Consider the following 14,327-nt stretch of genomic DNA (forward strand, 5'->3'; position numbering starts at 1 on the left):
GACAAATCACATTTCAGAACAGGAGGGGGATGCGGGGGGGGGGGGCGGGGGGGGCGAGGAAGGAAGGTAAGTGTCTGTGAGTTAATGATATTAGAGGAGGGGAAAGTTAGATGTCTGTGAGCTAATGGTATTAGAGGTGATAACTGGGGAAGCTATCTTGGTAATGGGTAAGGTAGTTGGGGTCTTTGTTTAATCCCCCCGGAGAGTGTCGAATTTTAACATGAATGACAGTTCAGAGGATTCCCTTTCAAGTGCAGATGTAAAAGGTCTTTGTAGCAGAATGCAGGTGGTTAAGTCGTTGAGACAGTGTCCTTTCTGGTTGAAATGGCAAGAAATAGTTTTTTCTTTGTGATCTTGTCTGAGCTGGAAGAGACCTCAGGAGGTCATCAAGTCCAGCCCCTGCCCAAGGCAGGACCAATCCCAGCTAAATCAACCCAGCCAGGGCTTTGTCAAGCCGAGACTTAAACACCTCTAGGGATGGAGACTCCACTACTTCCCTAGGTAACTCATTCCAGCGCTTCATCACCCTCCTATTGAAATAGTTTTTCCTAATATCCAACCTGGACCTCTCCCACCTCTGCCATCAGTCACTACTGAGAACAGCCTTTCTCCATCCTCTTTGGAACCGCTCTTCAGGAAGGTGAAGGCTGCTATCAAATCCCCCATTACTCCTCTCTTCTGCAGATTAAACCCAAATCCCTCAGTCTCTCCTCATAGGTCATGCACTCCAGCCCCCTAATCATTTTGGTCGCCCTCCGCTGAACCCTCTCCAATGCATCCACATCCTTATTGTAGTGGGTGTGTATGTGTGTGTGTGTGTGGCATAACTAGACACAATAATCCAGATGTGGCCTCACCAGAGCTGAATAAAGGGGAATAATCACTTCTCTGGATCTGCTGACAACGATCCTCCTAATGCACCCTAATATGCCATTAGCCTTCTTGGCTACAAGGTCACACTGTTGACTCATCTCCAGCTTCTCATCCTCTGTAATCCCCAGGTCCTTTTCTGCACAACTGCTACTTAGCCATTCAGTCCCTAGCCTGTAACAACGCTTGGGATTCTTCCGTCCCAAGTGCAGGATTCTACACTTGTCCTTGTTGAACCTCGTCAGATTTCTTGTGGCCCAATCCTCTAATCTGTCCAGGTCACTCTGGACCCTATCCCTGCCCTCCAGCGAATCTACCTCTCCCCCTAGCTTAGTGTCATCTGCGAACTTGCTGAGGCTGCAATCCATCCCCTCATCCGGGTCATTAATAAAGATATCGAACAAAACCGGTCCTAGAATAGATCCTTGGGGCTCCACTAGAAACCGACCCCCAAACTAACATTGAGCCATTGATCACTGCCCATTGGGCCCGACAGTCTAGCCAGCTTTCTATCCATCTTAGGCTATGTCTTCACTCGCGGCTTCTTGTGGCAGAAATATGCAAATGAGGATAAGCATGGAATATCACCGAGCCTCATTTGCATACCTAATGAGCCACCATTTTTGCAGAAGAGGCTCTTGCGCCAGAAGGAGTTGTCTACACTGCCCCTTCTTGTGCAAGAAAACCCCCCTTGTGCAATGTCGTTACGCCTCTCTTACCCTTCACTGAGGAACCCAAAGGACAGCACTTTTTGTAGTCAATGCGGACCCTGGCCATGTGGGCTAGTGAGGCTGGAAGGCTTTAGGTGAGGAATTGCTTGGACAAGGATTTCAGCCTGTTAGAATAAAGTCGAGACTCTAGGGAACACATTATCCCTCTTGATTTACAGGTAACCTTTCCTTATTATCCTTGCTCATTCTCTCTTCAGCCTTAATATTCATGGCCCCGTGTTTTATTATCGGCCTCGCTCCAGTTTCAAGGAGCCTGGCTCCAGTGACCCCCCAGGTAACATGCCTGCAGGGCTGTTCCCCCATCCATGCCTGGCTCCTGCCTCTACGCAGCCCCCTCCCACAAATCCAGCCCGTGCCAAGCTGAGCCTGTTGGGCTGGCAGGATGGGCAGGGCATGGTGAGCTCTTCAACCCGTCAGGCTCTTTGTCCCCGAAGCACAGAACCCAGCATCCCAAGAGGATTTCCAAGGGGAAGCAGCCACCTGCCGCAGGGCCAGATCGCCTGGTGACTCCTGGGAGCCACATGCTGGAAATGAGGCCGGGTGCCCAAGCAGCTCTGGGGAGGGCCAGGCGGCAGCCAGCGTGGGCCGGGGCTGGACTGACCCGCGTTCCCACCTGCCAGGGTGCGGGGCAGTGTGAAATGCCGCCCGGAGAGTCTGGAGTCTGCCAGGCCAGTGCCTGGGCTGGTGTCTCTGCTGAGGCTCGGATCAGACCGGCCGCCCACCCTGCCTGAACTAGGCCCCGCTCATGTGGTAATTTCTGTGAGTGTCTGGTGGTAGGAGCTGGATGCGAGAGGGGGATGCCGCTGGCAGAGGGGCTCAGGAGCTGGTGTGTGTCTGTCGCTAGCCTGCTCAGAGAAGGCCAGAAATGGAGAGCTGAAATCAGTGCTTGTCTAGGGCCAGAGGCTGTTGTTTTCAAGGAGCTGGGCTACAGTAGACATCAGGCAAAATGGCTAAGGCAGGAAGTAGTGAGATGCCCTGGGGGAGCGACCGAGGCATGACTTATATCGGCCACACACGGGGGGAAGGCGAGTGGTGGAAATCAGCCGGAGGCGGAGGAAAAAGAGAAGGAGCCCTAGGTTCTAAAGTTCCTCCCAAGAAAGTCCTCTTAGGTCTGGACACCTCCAGCCCCCCAAACAACACAGAAGGATCCTGGCCATCTGATCTAAAAAGAAGAGTTTTCACTACATAGAGAGAGCTCATGCATGGAGGAGACAGAAGCCTGGGAGACGTCAGGAGGGGATCAGCTTCTTACGAATGAGTGCATGCTAGCTGTGGGGTTGCCCCTGGATTTGACGTTTGTCCTGCAGAGCATAAGGCCATGAGAGAGAGAGACAGAGAGAGCGAAGGTAGAAACAAAGACAGAAGTTGGAATAGACATGGGTGCAAGGCAATGTTCCTTCTTATTTTTTCCATTCAGGTGCGGGATAAATTTTGTTACGTGCTCCTAGACATGTGCAGATGTGCAGCACCGATGGAAAAATCTGCTCTGGGCAACTGTGGATGCTCTGCTAATTAGCTGCGTGGCATTTGAATATCTCCTGGGCAGCTGCCCAAGTGCACAGCTTAGAAGGAAAAAACACTGGCATTGGCAGCGAGTTATATGGGCCTGTGGAGCCCTGACACCAGGAATATTCCTGGCCCTGGGCTGGCACCATAAAAACTCGCCGTTCCCTGCCTCCAGTGTCCTCTGGCCCTGTCGGCAGTGCACCAGGGTTAGTGAGGCCCGTACAGCTCCACCCCTTACCCCTCCTGTACCCAAATTCCCTCCCAGAGCCTGCAACCCTTCCCCCACCCAAACTCCCTCTCAGAGCCTTAGGCAGGTGGGAGGGGGGAGTTTAAGTGGGGCAGGAGTGTGAGCTCTGGGCACCACCAAAATTCTTCCACTGGTGCAGGGGAGGAGAACAGAAGGAAAGGCAGGGAGGGAGGGAGAAAAAGGAAACTGAAGAGGTTGGGACAGAGATGGCAGAAAGTAACTAGGACAGAGTGAAGCAAGAGGCCTGCAGGAGCTGCAGGACGAGGGAAAGGAGGGGAAGTGAGAAAGGGAAGTAGTTTCCGGAGAGGAGAGTGAAGAGGGGAGAGGAAGTAGGCGGGAAGCCAGGAAGGAGACGGAGTACAGACAGGAAGAGAGGAATGTCTGCTACTTGGATCCGACGCTTTTCTCCATTTATTTACACATCACAAGCCACTGATTGTGAGAGCTGTGCAGAGACCTTCTGGTTCCAGCTGCTGACCCAGCTCCATGGCTGCTCCAGGCTGCTCTCTGGGGCAGGGTTGAAGCTGAGGTCTTTCTCACACACCAATCACGAGAAAGCCTTTCCTTTCACCAGACATCATGCGCTGTTCCTCACGTCCCCTGGCAAGGCTTCTGTTTGTGGAGAGTGACCCCTGTGTCAGCACTAAGGACGTCAAAAAGCAGAGGGAGAATCAAGACCCAGGAAGCGAGGCAGGAAACACATCGCAAAGCTCTTTATAGTCACTGTAAAAAGCTTCCCAGGGTAGCTACTAACCAGCTATGGCGCATGTAAGAATGAACACTACAGGAACCAGCTACATACAAAGAGCCTTCTGGCACCAGGATCTGCTGTTCTTTCCCCTCCACGCTTCATTCTCTACTAGCCCCTACTGAGAAACTCCCCAATCAGCTCCTGACTTCCCACCTCCCCAGGAAAGACACTGGAGAGAGCACAAGCTGGGTGCCAGCTTCATGTCTCCTGCTGTTTGGGGTCAGCCAGGGAGAGGAACATAAGAACAGCCGTACTGGGTCAGACCAAAGGTCCATCTAGCCCAGTATCCTGTCTGCCGACAGTGGCCAGCACCAAGTGCCCCAGAGAGGGTGGACTGAAGACAATGATCAAGCGATTTGTCTCCTGCCATCCCTCTCCAGCCTCTGACAAACAGAGGCCAAGGACACCATTTTATCCCCGGGCTAATAGCCTTTTATGGACCTAACCTCCATGAAATTATCTAGTTTCTCTTTAAACTCTATTATAGTCCTAGCCTTCACAGCCTCCTCTGGCAAGGAGTTCCACAGGTTGACTACATGCAGTGTGAAGAAGAACTTTCTTTTATTAGTTTTAACCTGCTACCCATTAATTTCATTTGGTGTCCTCTAGTTCTTCTATTTAGGGAACTAATAAATAACTTTTCTTTATCGGTCCTCTTTATCAAGGAGCGGTCCATGATGTAAGTGAAAGCAGCACAGGTAGCAGCTCTACCTCAAGCAGCTATACCAACCACCTCCTTATATAAGGCCCCTAAGCAGCTCCCCCTCCCCCAGTAACAATTATTTACACTGAGATTATTAATAAACAAAAGTGATTTTAGTAAGTGAAACCCAGAGGCACCAAGACCACTGACAAGGGAGGGTGAAGTCTACTCTACAGCTTTAGTTGAGAGGCAGCTGGCTTTTAGCTCATGTGGTAGAGGCACATGGCTTGAGCCCCATTGGCCTCAGGTTCAATCCCAGCTGCTGCTAACTCGGGTCTGTGGGCTGTATAAAAGGTAGGATTTAAGGGTCCTAAGAGGTAGCAGATAGAACAAAGTAACTGAGCAAACTTAACACACAACTAAGCTTACTACACTAAAGAAACTAGTTACATGTAGTATCACAACCTAAAAATTTTTCTAATCTTCTTCACAGGCCAAACAGCCTTCCATAATAGATGCAGTATATTGCAACCTTTCCAGCGGCACCCTGCATGAAGTATCGTGCATGAAGTATATTCCAGTTAATTCATATCCATAAGCATATTTCCATAAAGACTATGGCATGCCCCATCACATTTCCCTTTCTTTGGGCAGTAACGAGACTAAAAAAGGACACTACAGAGAGTTGATGTGATACACCTGCGTCCCCTTTCTATCCATAATCTCACATGAGCTATTTAAAAGGGGGCACGTCCACCCCCGCCCTCAGAAAACCGTTCCCAGCTGCTTTCGAGGAGCAGATGCGAGATTACAGGAAGACATAAGGCATGTCGATGAGGGGAGAGGGTGTTGACAGAACCATTGTATCTTGGGGGTTATGGTGGCCAGCTGGCTAGTTTTTAACTAGTCTGGCCAGTTTCTGTACTGCCTTGCCAGGGAAAAGATTTATTGTGCTGAGGGATTTTTTTTTTTTTTTTGCTTGGGACCAACGTTCGCTGTAAGCTGTGCACACGTGTGGCCGGTGATTTTGTAATTACCACTCATGCCACATGGCTGGGAGAGTGGTGACAGACACCTGGGGGTGGGCCGAACCCTCAACCTGCTGAAACCGCACCAACTCCTCTCAGCACCGGGCACTGGGAAAGGCACAGAACTGAAGAGTAGCCAGACTGGGTCAGACCAATGGTCCGGCTAGCCCAGTATCCTGTCTTCTGCCAGTGGCTGGGGCCAAACACAAGTTGGTAGCGTTGCCAGCTGTCCGGTTTTGAACCGGACAGTCCAATATTTGAGCTTCCTGTTCAGGAAACAATTTGAGAAAATATAAATGAGAAACTAGAAATGTCCGGTATTTTCTACATAAGCTGTAATGTAGATTGTGATGTAACGTCAAGTGTGTCCAGTATTTTTGTTGAAACCATCTGGCAACCCTACAAGTTGGCACCAAAAGACCCAAGACCCGAGTCCCATCAGAAGTGGGGTGGTTGAGACTGGGGTTCCTGTGAGGCGACAGCAGGAGGGCTCCCTTACAAGGGGGGAAGGGTTCTGCATTTCACAGATGGCACCTCTAGTTGTCTCCTGGACTCTGGCTAGGGGAGGGAGGCTGAGGGCAGGTCTCTCTTTTCCCTCGGAGGGAGGAAGAGCGGGAGGCAGCAGATTCTGTCACTTTCCCTCGCTGCCCACGGGAAGAGGGGAGGATCCGGCTGGGATCTGATCTTTCTGGGAGGGAAAAGAATAAGAGAGAGCACTTCCAGCTTGCACAATCCATCTCTTGTCTGGCGCTGACTGATGGTAAAGCCGTCCCATCCATAGGACAGTCGGGAGACCCTGCATTTTGGGAGGCCCTGTGGCCGCTGCCCCAACTGTCCTGTGGGTGGAACCCAGAGCGGCTTGGAGGATTATCTGGGGGAGCCAGATGAGGTGCAGCAGTAATAGTCGTTCTCCCTGCCCGTCCCCACTCATCACGGTGATGGGAGCCAGAGTGATCCAGCCTCCCGCTCCATTCCACCGTCCTCTCCCAGCCCACTGTGCGCCGCTTTTCACCACCACAGGAAACAACGGGTGAACAGTGGGCTATGCAGGAAGGAGGCTTCACCTGGCCTGAACTTGCTTCCTTTCTTCCATAAATCCAATGCTTCCCCCTTGTAGACGGGGTGGCTGCATTCCGCGCCTTCCTGAAGACAGAGTTCAGCGAGGAGAATCTGGAGTTCTGGCTGGCCTGTGAGGAGTTCAAAAAGACCCGGTCGGCAACCAAACTGGCATCCAAGGCGCACAGGATCTTTGAAGAATTCGTTGATGTGCAAGCTCCTCGAGAGGTTAGTGAGCACACGCACCCTCCACCAGTCTCAAAATGGATGCCTCATGCGGTCCCCAAAACTCCGTCAACAACACTCCCAGCTGTTGGCTCTCCCAGAGTGAGGGGGGTATGTGCCAATGTAGCTCCTACAACTCTCGGAATCTGCAAGATTCCTTCCCACTCCACCCTTTTCTTCTCCCCCTGGCAGCTGCTGGCCCCTTGCCCCTCCCTGCATGGTGTTGGGGTACCCTTCATCTGCTCCCAGCGGTACAGGGGAAGAGGTGAGGGAAAGGGGGAGCCTGTGTCAGAATGCAACCCAAACGCAGCACTAGGACTCTTCGAGGTTATGTGTATGTTTGGTTAGTGGCGACAGTTTCTGGCCTACAAGGAGACTATACATTGGTTGCTAAGACAACCCTGGAAGTGAGCTGAAGTCCTACTGGGAACAGTAAGCCGCCTAGAAGGAGATCCCAGGGGCAAGAGACTCTCAAATCCTTTGGCTCAAACTCAAGCAGAGGTTGTACCAAATACCGGCCCAACTGAAGTCAATGGCTGTCTTTTTGATTATGTCAATTGGAGTGGGAGGAGATCCAGAATCCTGTGGCACTGAATTTATTCCAGGCAGGATTAGATACGCAGGTTTAGGTTAGATTAGGAGGGGTAGTGTCCTTCGATATTGCAAGGGTTTGGCCTGCGATTCCACAGACATGAACGTGGTGTATCCAAACTTGAAATGGCCAACCAGCGTAATGCACAGCCAGCTAGTGTTGTAATCTTCTGAGGGGAAGCACACAGAAAGGTGCCCTTTCTCGACTGCATTATATTTGGGTACCACAAATGCCTCCCTATCCAAAAAAGTAGTAATAGCAGTAACTCTGCCACAGGAATGGCCTTGTAGCCAATCCATCTCATGACAGCCACAGTTAAGATAGGTCATTTGCCAGGGCAAAATCTGAGAAAATTCAGGGCGTTGTTCCAGCAAAAATTCTAAAGTCATAAGCTTAAAGTCATCACTAGTCTGGAGCATTTGGGCAGCCACCCAAGAGAGAGTCAAATGCTTCCCAGCTGATCAACAGAGCGCCCACAGCCACCAGCATGTGTTTCTATTGGTGGTGCACCTGTACACATGCCTTGGTGCATATAACAAAACTTATTCTGCACAGGAATGGAAAAAATTAGAACCCTGGCTGTCATGCGAAATTATTATACAAGTCAAACAGTTTATTGTAAAATAAAAATAACATAAAGGTATTAAGATTTTACTAATGGTTGAAACCACTAAAATTCATAACATTGATAGGAACCTTGATCAGTGTTAGCATAGCTGGAGTGACAGAGGTCTGGTTTTTAGAGGTAGCAAGCACTCATAGCTGATATTGAAATTAATATGGATTGACGTGCTTAACTTAAGTACGCTAAATTAGAAAATACGGGCCATGACTTATTATTAATCCCTTCCTCCCCTGTCCCCAAAGATTATGTTTTTGTGTTGCTAGTCAAGGCTGCGACATACATACACTCTTAACTACATAAACCAGAGTTACTCTATGAATCCTTCTTGCTGTCTTTTCCCCTAGGTGAACATAGACTTCCAGACACGGGAGGTGACAAGAAATAACGTGCAGGAGCCCTCACTGTCTTGCTTTGACCAGGCCCAAGGGAAGGTGCACAGCCTCATGGAGAAAGACTCTTACCCCAGGTTCCTGAGATCCAAAATTTACACAGACCTACTGACCCAAACCCAGAGGAGGCTCAGCTAGAGCAGGGATGGGACCATCACAAACCATACGCTTCCCATGGCAGCCAAACCCATTTCCAAATGTGAAACTTCATTGGTGTTAAAAACGCAGTGGGAAAGGGGGAAGGGCGAGAGAAAGGGGGAGCCTGTGTCAGGATGCGACCCAAACGCAGCACTAGGACTCTTTGAGTTTGTGGGTCTGTTTGGTTAGTGGTGGCACCTTGCAGTTTCTGGCCTTCTCAGGGTCAGAAATATGTCCTCTGTGGGGCACGGAGTCATCTATCGAGAAGGCAGGTTTCCCAAAATTTACCACACTGGTTAGTTGGTAAATAATGCCAATATGAACTTCCAGCCTTTCAGACCTTTCCCGACCCTCACCTATCCCGCACATTTGGAGGGGACACTAAGAGCAGTCCTAAAACGAGTGTAACCGAGCACAATCCACAGCACTGCTGTCACTTGTGGGGGCCTGGGTGGCTGGAACTCCACGCTAACAACCAGGGGGTGGCTAACACCACAGGCCGTGAGCGATCTCCCAGGATAGAACTGATCAACCGAGTCAGCTCCTTCTTCCATTTTTGTTGCTCACATTGTGATGTCAGCCATGACTCTACTGCACCCCCTTCCTACCATAAAGTCCTTTTCTTTCGGGAAGGGAAGCTGAGTGTTATTTTCACGTTGTCAAAGAGCCAACATTTCCTCCCCAGGAGGCCAGACCAAAAGCCCATACTAGAAAAGGTTCCAGATGCAAATTATGATCATTAAGATGTATCGATTGATTTGTACTGTGCTAGCACGGAGCAGGGGCTCTGTGCTAGGCTCCGTACCAAAACCACAACCAAAAGATGCTTCTTATCCCTGAAGAGCTGTGTGGTCTTGGGAGGCAGCATGTGGTATTCCTTCCTGCTCACAAGGGAGGAGAACGCAAGACAGCCTGTTATACGAGAATGCACGTTTCATGCATTGCAGGATCGGGCATGATAGGGAGAGGTAAAAGCAAAGGGATTTGTGTGCAACGTAGCACACCGCACACACTTCAAAATAGCTTCGGTCCTGGCCTCGTGCAGCAGCTGATAACACTGATACTAAAGTTATTTTTATGTATTGTCCATGGACTGTTTTTATTTATCGATTGCTAACTGTGTGTTCGGTGCTGTACAAATATGGAGACACGGCCCTTACTCCAGAAAGAGATAAGACAGTGGAAACATGTTGTGCACGGACTGAGAGTCCAGTATCCAAGACACCTATTTTCTGCTGTATTTTCCATATTTTTGTTGCATAGCTTAAGAAATGATTTATGTATAGACATCAGCTGTGTCGCACAACCACCAAGCTGTGCATAAATACATTTATAATAGGCTTCAATTTCTGTATTTAGGGTGCTCCATGGGTTTGCTACCCCAGCAGGATTGGAGCAAAAATGTGATGCAACACAGAGAAAATAGGAAGGACTGGCGTCCAAGGCGCCACACAGCAAAATAGGACAAAGCTGAGTAGGTCTTAAAAGGCATTGCACATCCATGCATTAGGGTAGGACAGAGCTTTCAGGCTCTGTTTTGAGGCGATGCTATGCAGGAGGAGTGTCTGTTCTGTAGCCATCAAGTGGTTACTCTCATTGGGAGGGTGGGTTTTGTTAGGGCAGCACTGTTATTTTCTAAAATAAACGTCTTCCCAGTCCTAACTTGAGAACGTGAACACTGGATGCAATTGATGCCTGGGCTAAACAGGAAGGTGAGATGGGAGAGAGCTGATGCATGGTTCGGTGCAGCGTGGCGTGGCTTTGCTGAACAGGAGTTCACTGGTAGGCCATTATGTTGGTCAGTAGCCAAAGTTTCACGTTGTGGTGATCCCTTAAGCTCCAGAGACTGGGTATTTGTGGTTCAGGATCCCAGTCAGAGTGGGGTGTCTGGTGGTCTCATTTCAGAGACATGTGCAGCTGGTCAGAGTTCTCTGGCACCAGAGGCGAGTAGCAACCTAGACAAAAAGGTTTTCGAAGGGAAGGTTTCAGCATCTGACAGGACTGTTATTCTAAAACGGTGCTTCTCGACTTTTCATTCTTCGGACCACTGTCTAAGAGAGAGGTCCTTTCCTGGGTCAATTTTCATTCTCTTAGGGGGACTATCAGAAAGAGCATAGAGCCTTCTGATCTGAGAACCATAGTTTAAAGACGGTCTTCGCAAGGGAATTGTGAAATAAATGGCAGGGACTAGAGCACAGGATCACAGGCGTGTGAGGGTGGAAAACTGAGTCTGCACCCAAATGCAGGTCCCAGGGTGCAGCTTCTCCATCTATTTTCTTATCTATCATGAATGCCTTTGGCCTATACATTTAGTCAGCCTAACGAATGAGACTGGAGAGAGAACTCTCTTGGGAACCTTGTGCAATCAAAGACTGATGAAATTATTCTTTGATCTTTCTTGGGCTATATTTGTGTCCTGTTACACAAGTAAGCCACGCGTGGGTCCCCGCTGTGCTGCAGATGTAAGATAAAAGCGCAAGAGGGAGATCACTAAGATGCTAGGGGAAATGTACTCGCATCACGCCACAGGGTTCGTGGCACATTCTGAGTGCGTCTTCTGTGCAGTTGGAGGCAGGCGCGCGCCCGGACACACCTCCTAAAGAATTGGGAAGAATTCCTCTTCCTATGACACTTCAATGGCGGCACCCTCACGTAGGGCCATGCTCTGTCTTCAGATGTGGGGAGCGCCTGTTGAGTTGAGTCAAAGTCCCTGGGAGCAGAACGCACAGAACTGGCTCCTTAATGAGGAAGAGTCTAAATGGCTTCTTGCCTGAATGTGCACTGGCGCATGAAACCAATGAAGCTGCAGCTTTTGGAATGGTGTGATAGGTGTGATAGGACAGGCATGGCTACATGGTAGGTTTCAGGGACTGGTTGCAGGGTCCTAGCTGTTTCCTATGACACTATGCTCTGGGAAAGAACACAGCCAGTGAGGACACTGAACATGCTGAGGCTGTGAAGACGGGGGAGGAGGAGCTATGTATATTTTCTTTCTTTTATATGAACCCCCGTATTGTGGTTGTGACTGAAAAGGGTGCATATGTGCACAACTCCGACTGTCCTTTCCTCTAAGTGGAGAACAAAGACCAGTAGGATTGTAAGTGACCACGAGAGGTCATCTAGTCCAGCATGAAGGGTAGAATGAACTATTATCGAGACCATCCCTGACAAGTGTTTGTCTAATTTGTTCTTAAAAGCCTCCATGAATACAGGCTATGAACCTATAGAGAGCATTCCAAAGCTCCACTGCCCTTTCTCCATCCAAAATAAATAATGGCTGAGCTCACAAGCCCACACAAGCCAGGAAATTCAGAACCCAAGCTGCCCCTCCAGCCTGTAGTCTCCTTACTGCACCAAACTACTGGGCTGTCTCTAGATTGGCATGATTTTCCTGAAATGCTTTTAACGGAAAAGTTTTCCGTTAAAAGCTTTTTCGGAACAGAGTGTCTAGATTGGTAGGACGCTTTTCCGCAAAAGCACTTTTTGCGGAAAAGCATCCGTGTCAATCTAGACGCGCTTTTCCGCAAAAAAGCCCTGATCGCTGTTTTAGCCATCGGGGCTTTTTTGCGCAAAACAGTACTGTGCTGTCTACACTGGCCCTCTTGCGCAAATGATTTGCACAAGAGGGCTTTTGCCCAAACGGGAGCAACATAGTATTTCCGCAAGAAGCACTGATTTCTTACAGTAGGAAGTCAGTGTTCTTGTGGAAATTCAAGAGGCCAGTGTAGACAGCTGGCAAGTTTTTCTGCAAAAGCAGCTGATTTTGCAGAAAAACTTGCCAGTCTAGACACAGCCCAGGGATAGTTTAGCAGAAGACATCTTCAAAATGCCTGCCATTACTTCCCAGCCCTTTAGGAGCAGCGAGATCAGCCTACTATTGGAGCACGGTGAGAATATTCCATTGCACAGGCTGAGTTACCCAGTAGGCAAAAACCCAGTGAGGTGAGAGGTCCTGCCTGATGGGAACGAAGGACAGGTACAGCTCGACAGGCAAAGGCGGGATGGGATGGGAAGAAGAAGGGAGGTTTTTCCCACCAGCTAACGGGGGCGATGGCCCATTGCTGAACGATTGTACTTGATGGAAGCTGTAGAACCCCCTTCTTTGCTTCTATCTTTCCATTCATTACAGATGACTGGGGTCTGGCTATGGAATATTTGACACTCTCCTGCAGATTTTGGAACAGACTGGGCAGCTGGCCACCCCATGCTAACAAATCTGTAGGACTTCCTGATGGATGCTCAGTGATGTTCTCCCCAACATTGCTGGTTTGCTATTCATGGCAATTAAGGCTGAATAGGGCGGAAGAGAGGTTGGCTGGACGGTGGGGCTGTGAAAAGTCTAATGAGGCATTCTATCGCCACTGAAAGGGGGGGAACAATTTACCAACTTCTCCTGAAGGACCCGTATTAGCTTTTGCCCCCAAGTGTGACCTCAGTCAGCCCTGTGTGGGAGCATCTACCAGCCAATACCTCTGGAATCCATTAGTGAATCGAGCCCTGAATTCTTTGAAAAACCCACCAAAGCATTTTGAAGTAGCCGGCATCTCTCAGCAAACCCCCTACTCCTGCACGTTCTTGATTTGGCGTATTGCTTTGAGTAGGGAATGTATGTAATAGGGAACGTGGATTTTGTTGGTACAGCCAATAGATTTAGGACCAGTTTTTTTCCTAACCCATCATGTTCAGTCCTCGTCAGCTAATGTCAGAGAGGGTCCCCTGTGAGATGAATCCAGCACAAGGGAAATCCTTCATCTGCAATCATCAGTTATTTTTCAGACCGTTTTTGTGCTCGCTCGGAAAACAGCCTAATGATTTAAAGTCTTTTTTTAAACAAGACATTAGCATCAGCTGTTGTCTTTTATGCCAAATGGCAGCCAGAATTAAATTAAAATAGACGAGTTATGTAATCCCCTCCTGTAAAATCAGGAGCTCATAAAAAATGGTGATTTCGTCTCAGCCATTGCAAGATCTAAACCAGTCTATAGAGATGAATCCTTAATGTAAATACCCTGCCTTTTACGTCAACCCTTATTGATGTTAAAGGAGCATCAACAACTTAATCACACTTCTCTCTGCAAATTTTTCACCCATTATTGTAACAAGTCAGGCTGCTATAATTGAAAGGGGAGGGAGAAAAATCGTTTCTTTCTACCTTTGCCTTTGATAGCACTTTGTGGAAGATCCCATTTGCTCTTGCCCCTGAACAGCTTATCAATTTGTGGGGATCTCTGACAACAAGAGGGAAGATCAAATACTTTCAAAAACAGGAAAACGCCATTTTCAAGTTATCAAATTTCACAGTGTGCCACAGAAGCAGGGGTAGAAGCAGAACCTGCTTTTATCCTTTCCCCTTTAGGAACCAAATTTGAAGTTCTCTATGTCCCTTTAAATGTCAACATTCATGCACTGCTGGGTCCATGCCTTCCATACTGGGAAGTATGAAGGATCAGTCTTGATTATTTTGGGGTACACTACCGCCTCTAAGGCAGTACCGCTGTGCTATGGGAGGAAACAGCTACACTACAG

General features: G+C 49.0%; 1 protein-coding gene and 1 long non-coding RNA gene across 5 annotated transcripts in view; one reads left to right on the forward strand and one right to left on the reverse strand.

Annotated features, from left to right (window-relative positions):
* Nucleotides 1-10,103, forward strand: part of RGS8 (regulator of G protein signaling 8) — a 31,332-nt gene extending 21,229 nt beyond the window's left edge. For both annotated transcript variants that reach the window (XM_006126926.4, XM_006126927.4), the window contains exons 5-6: nt 6,894-7,060; nt 8,619-10,103. In XM_006126926.4, the coding sequence (XP_006126988.1) occupies nt 6,894-7,060; nt 8,619-8,801 (350 nt within the window). In that variant the 3' untranslated portion in view covers nt 8,802-10,103. The remainder of the gene's footprint in view (nt 1-6,893; nt 7,061-8,618) is intronic.
* LOC112546395 (uncharacterized) overlaps nt 62-14,327 on the reverse strand; it is a 50,018-nt gene continuing 35,752 nt past the window's right edge. For 2 of the 3 annotated variants that reach the window (XR_012906035.1, XR_012906034.1), the window contains exon 3: nt 62-3,997. This is a non-coding gene — a long non-coding RNA (uncharacterized LOC112546395). Of the gene's footprint in view, nt 3,998-6,840; nt 6,964-14,327 lie in introns of all 3 variants that reach the window. The other variant, XR_012906036.1, reaches the window with a different exon arrangement.

The sequence above is a fragment of the Pelodiscus sinensis genome, chromosome 9, assembly GCF_049634645.1.
Source record: "Pelodiscus sinensis isolate JC-2024 chromosome 9, ASM4963464v1, whole genome shotgun sequence".
Lineage (NCBI taxonomy): Eukaryota > Metazoa > Chordata > Testudines > Trionychidae > Pelodiscus > Pelodiscus sinensis.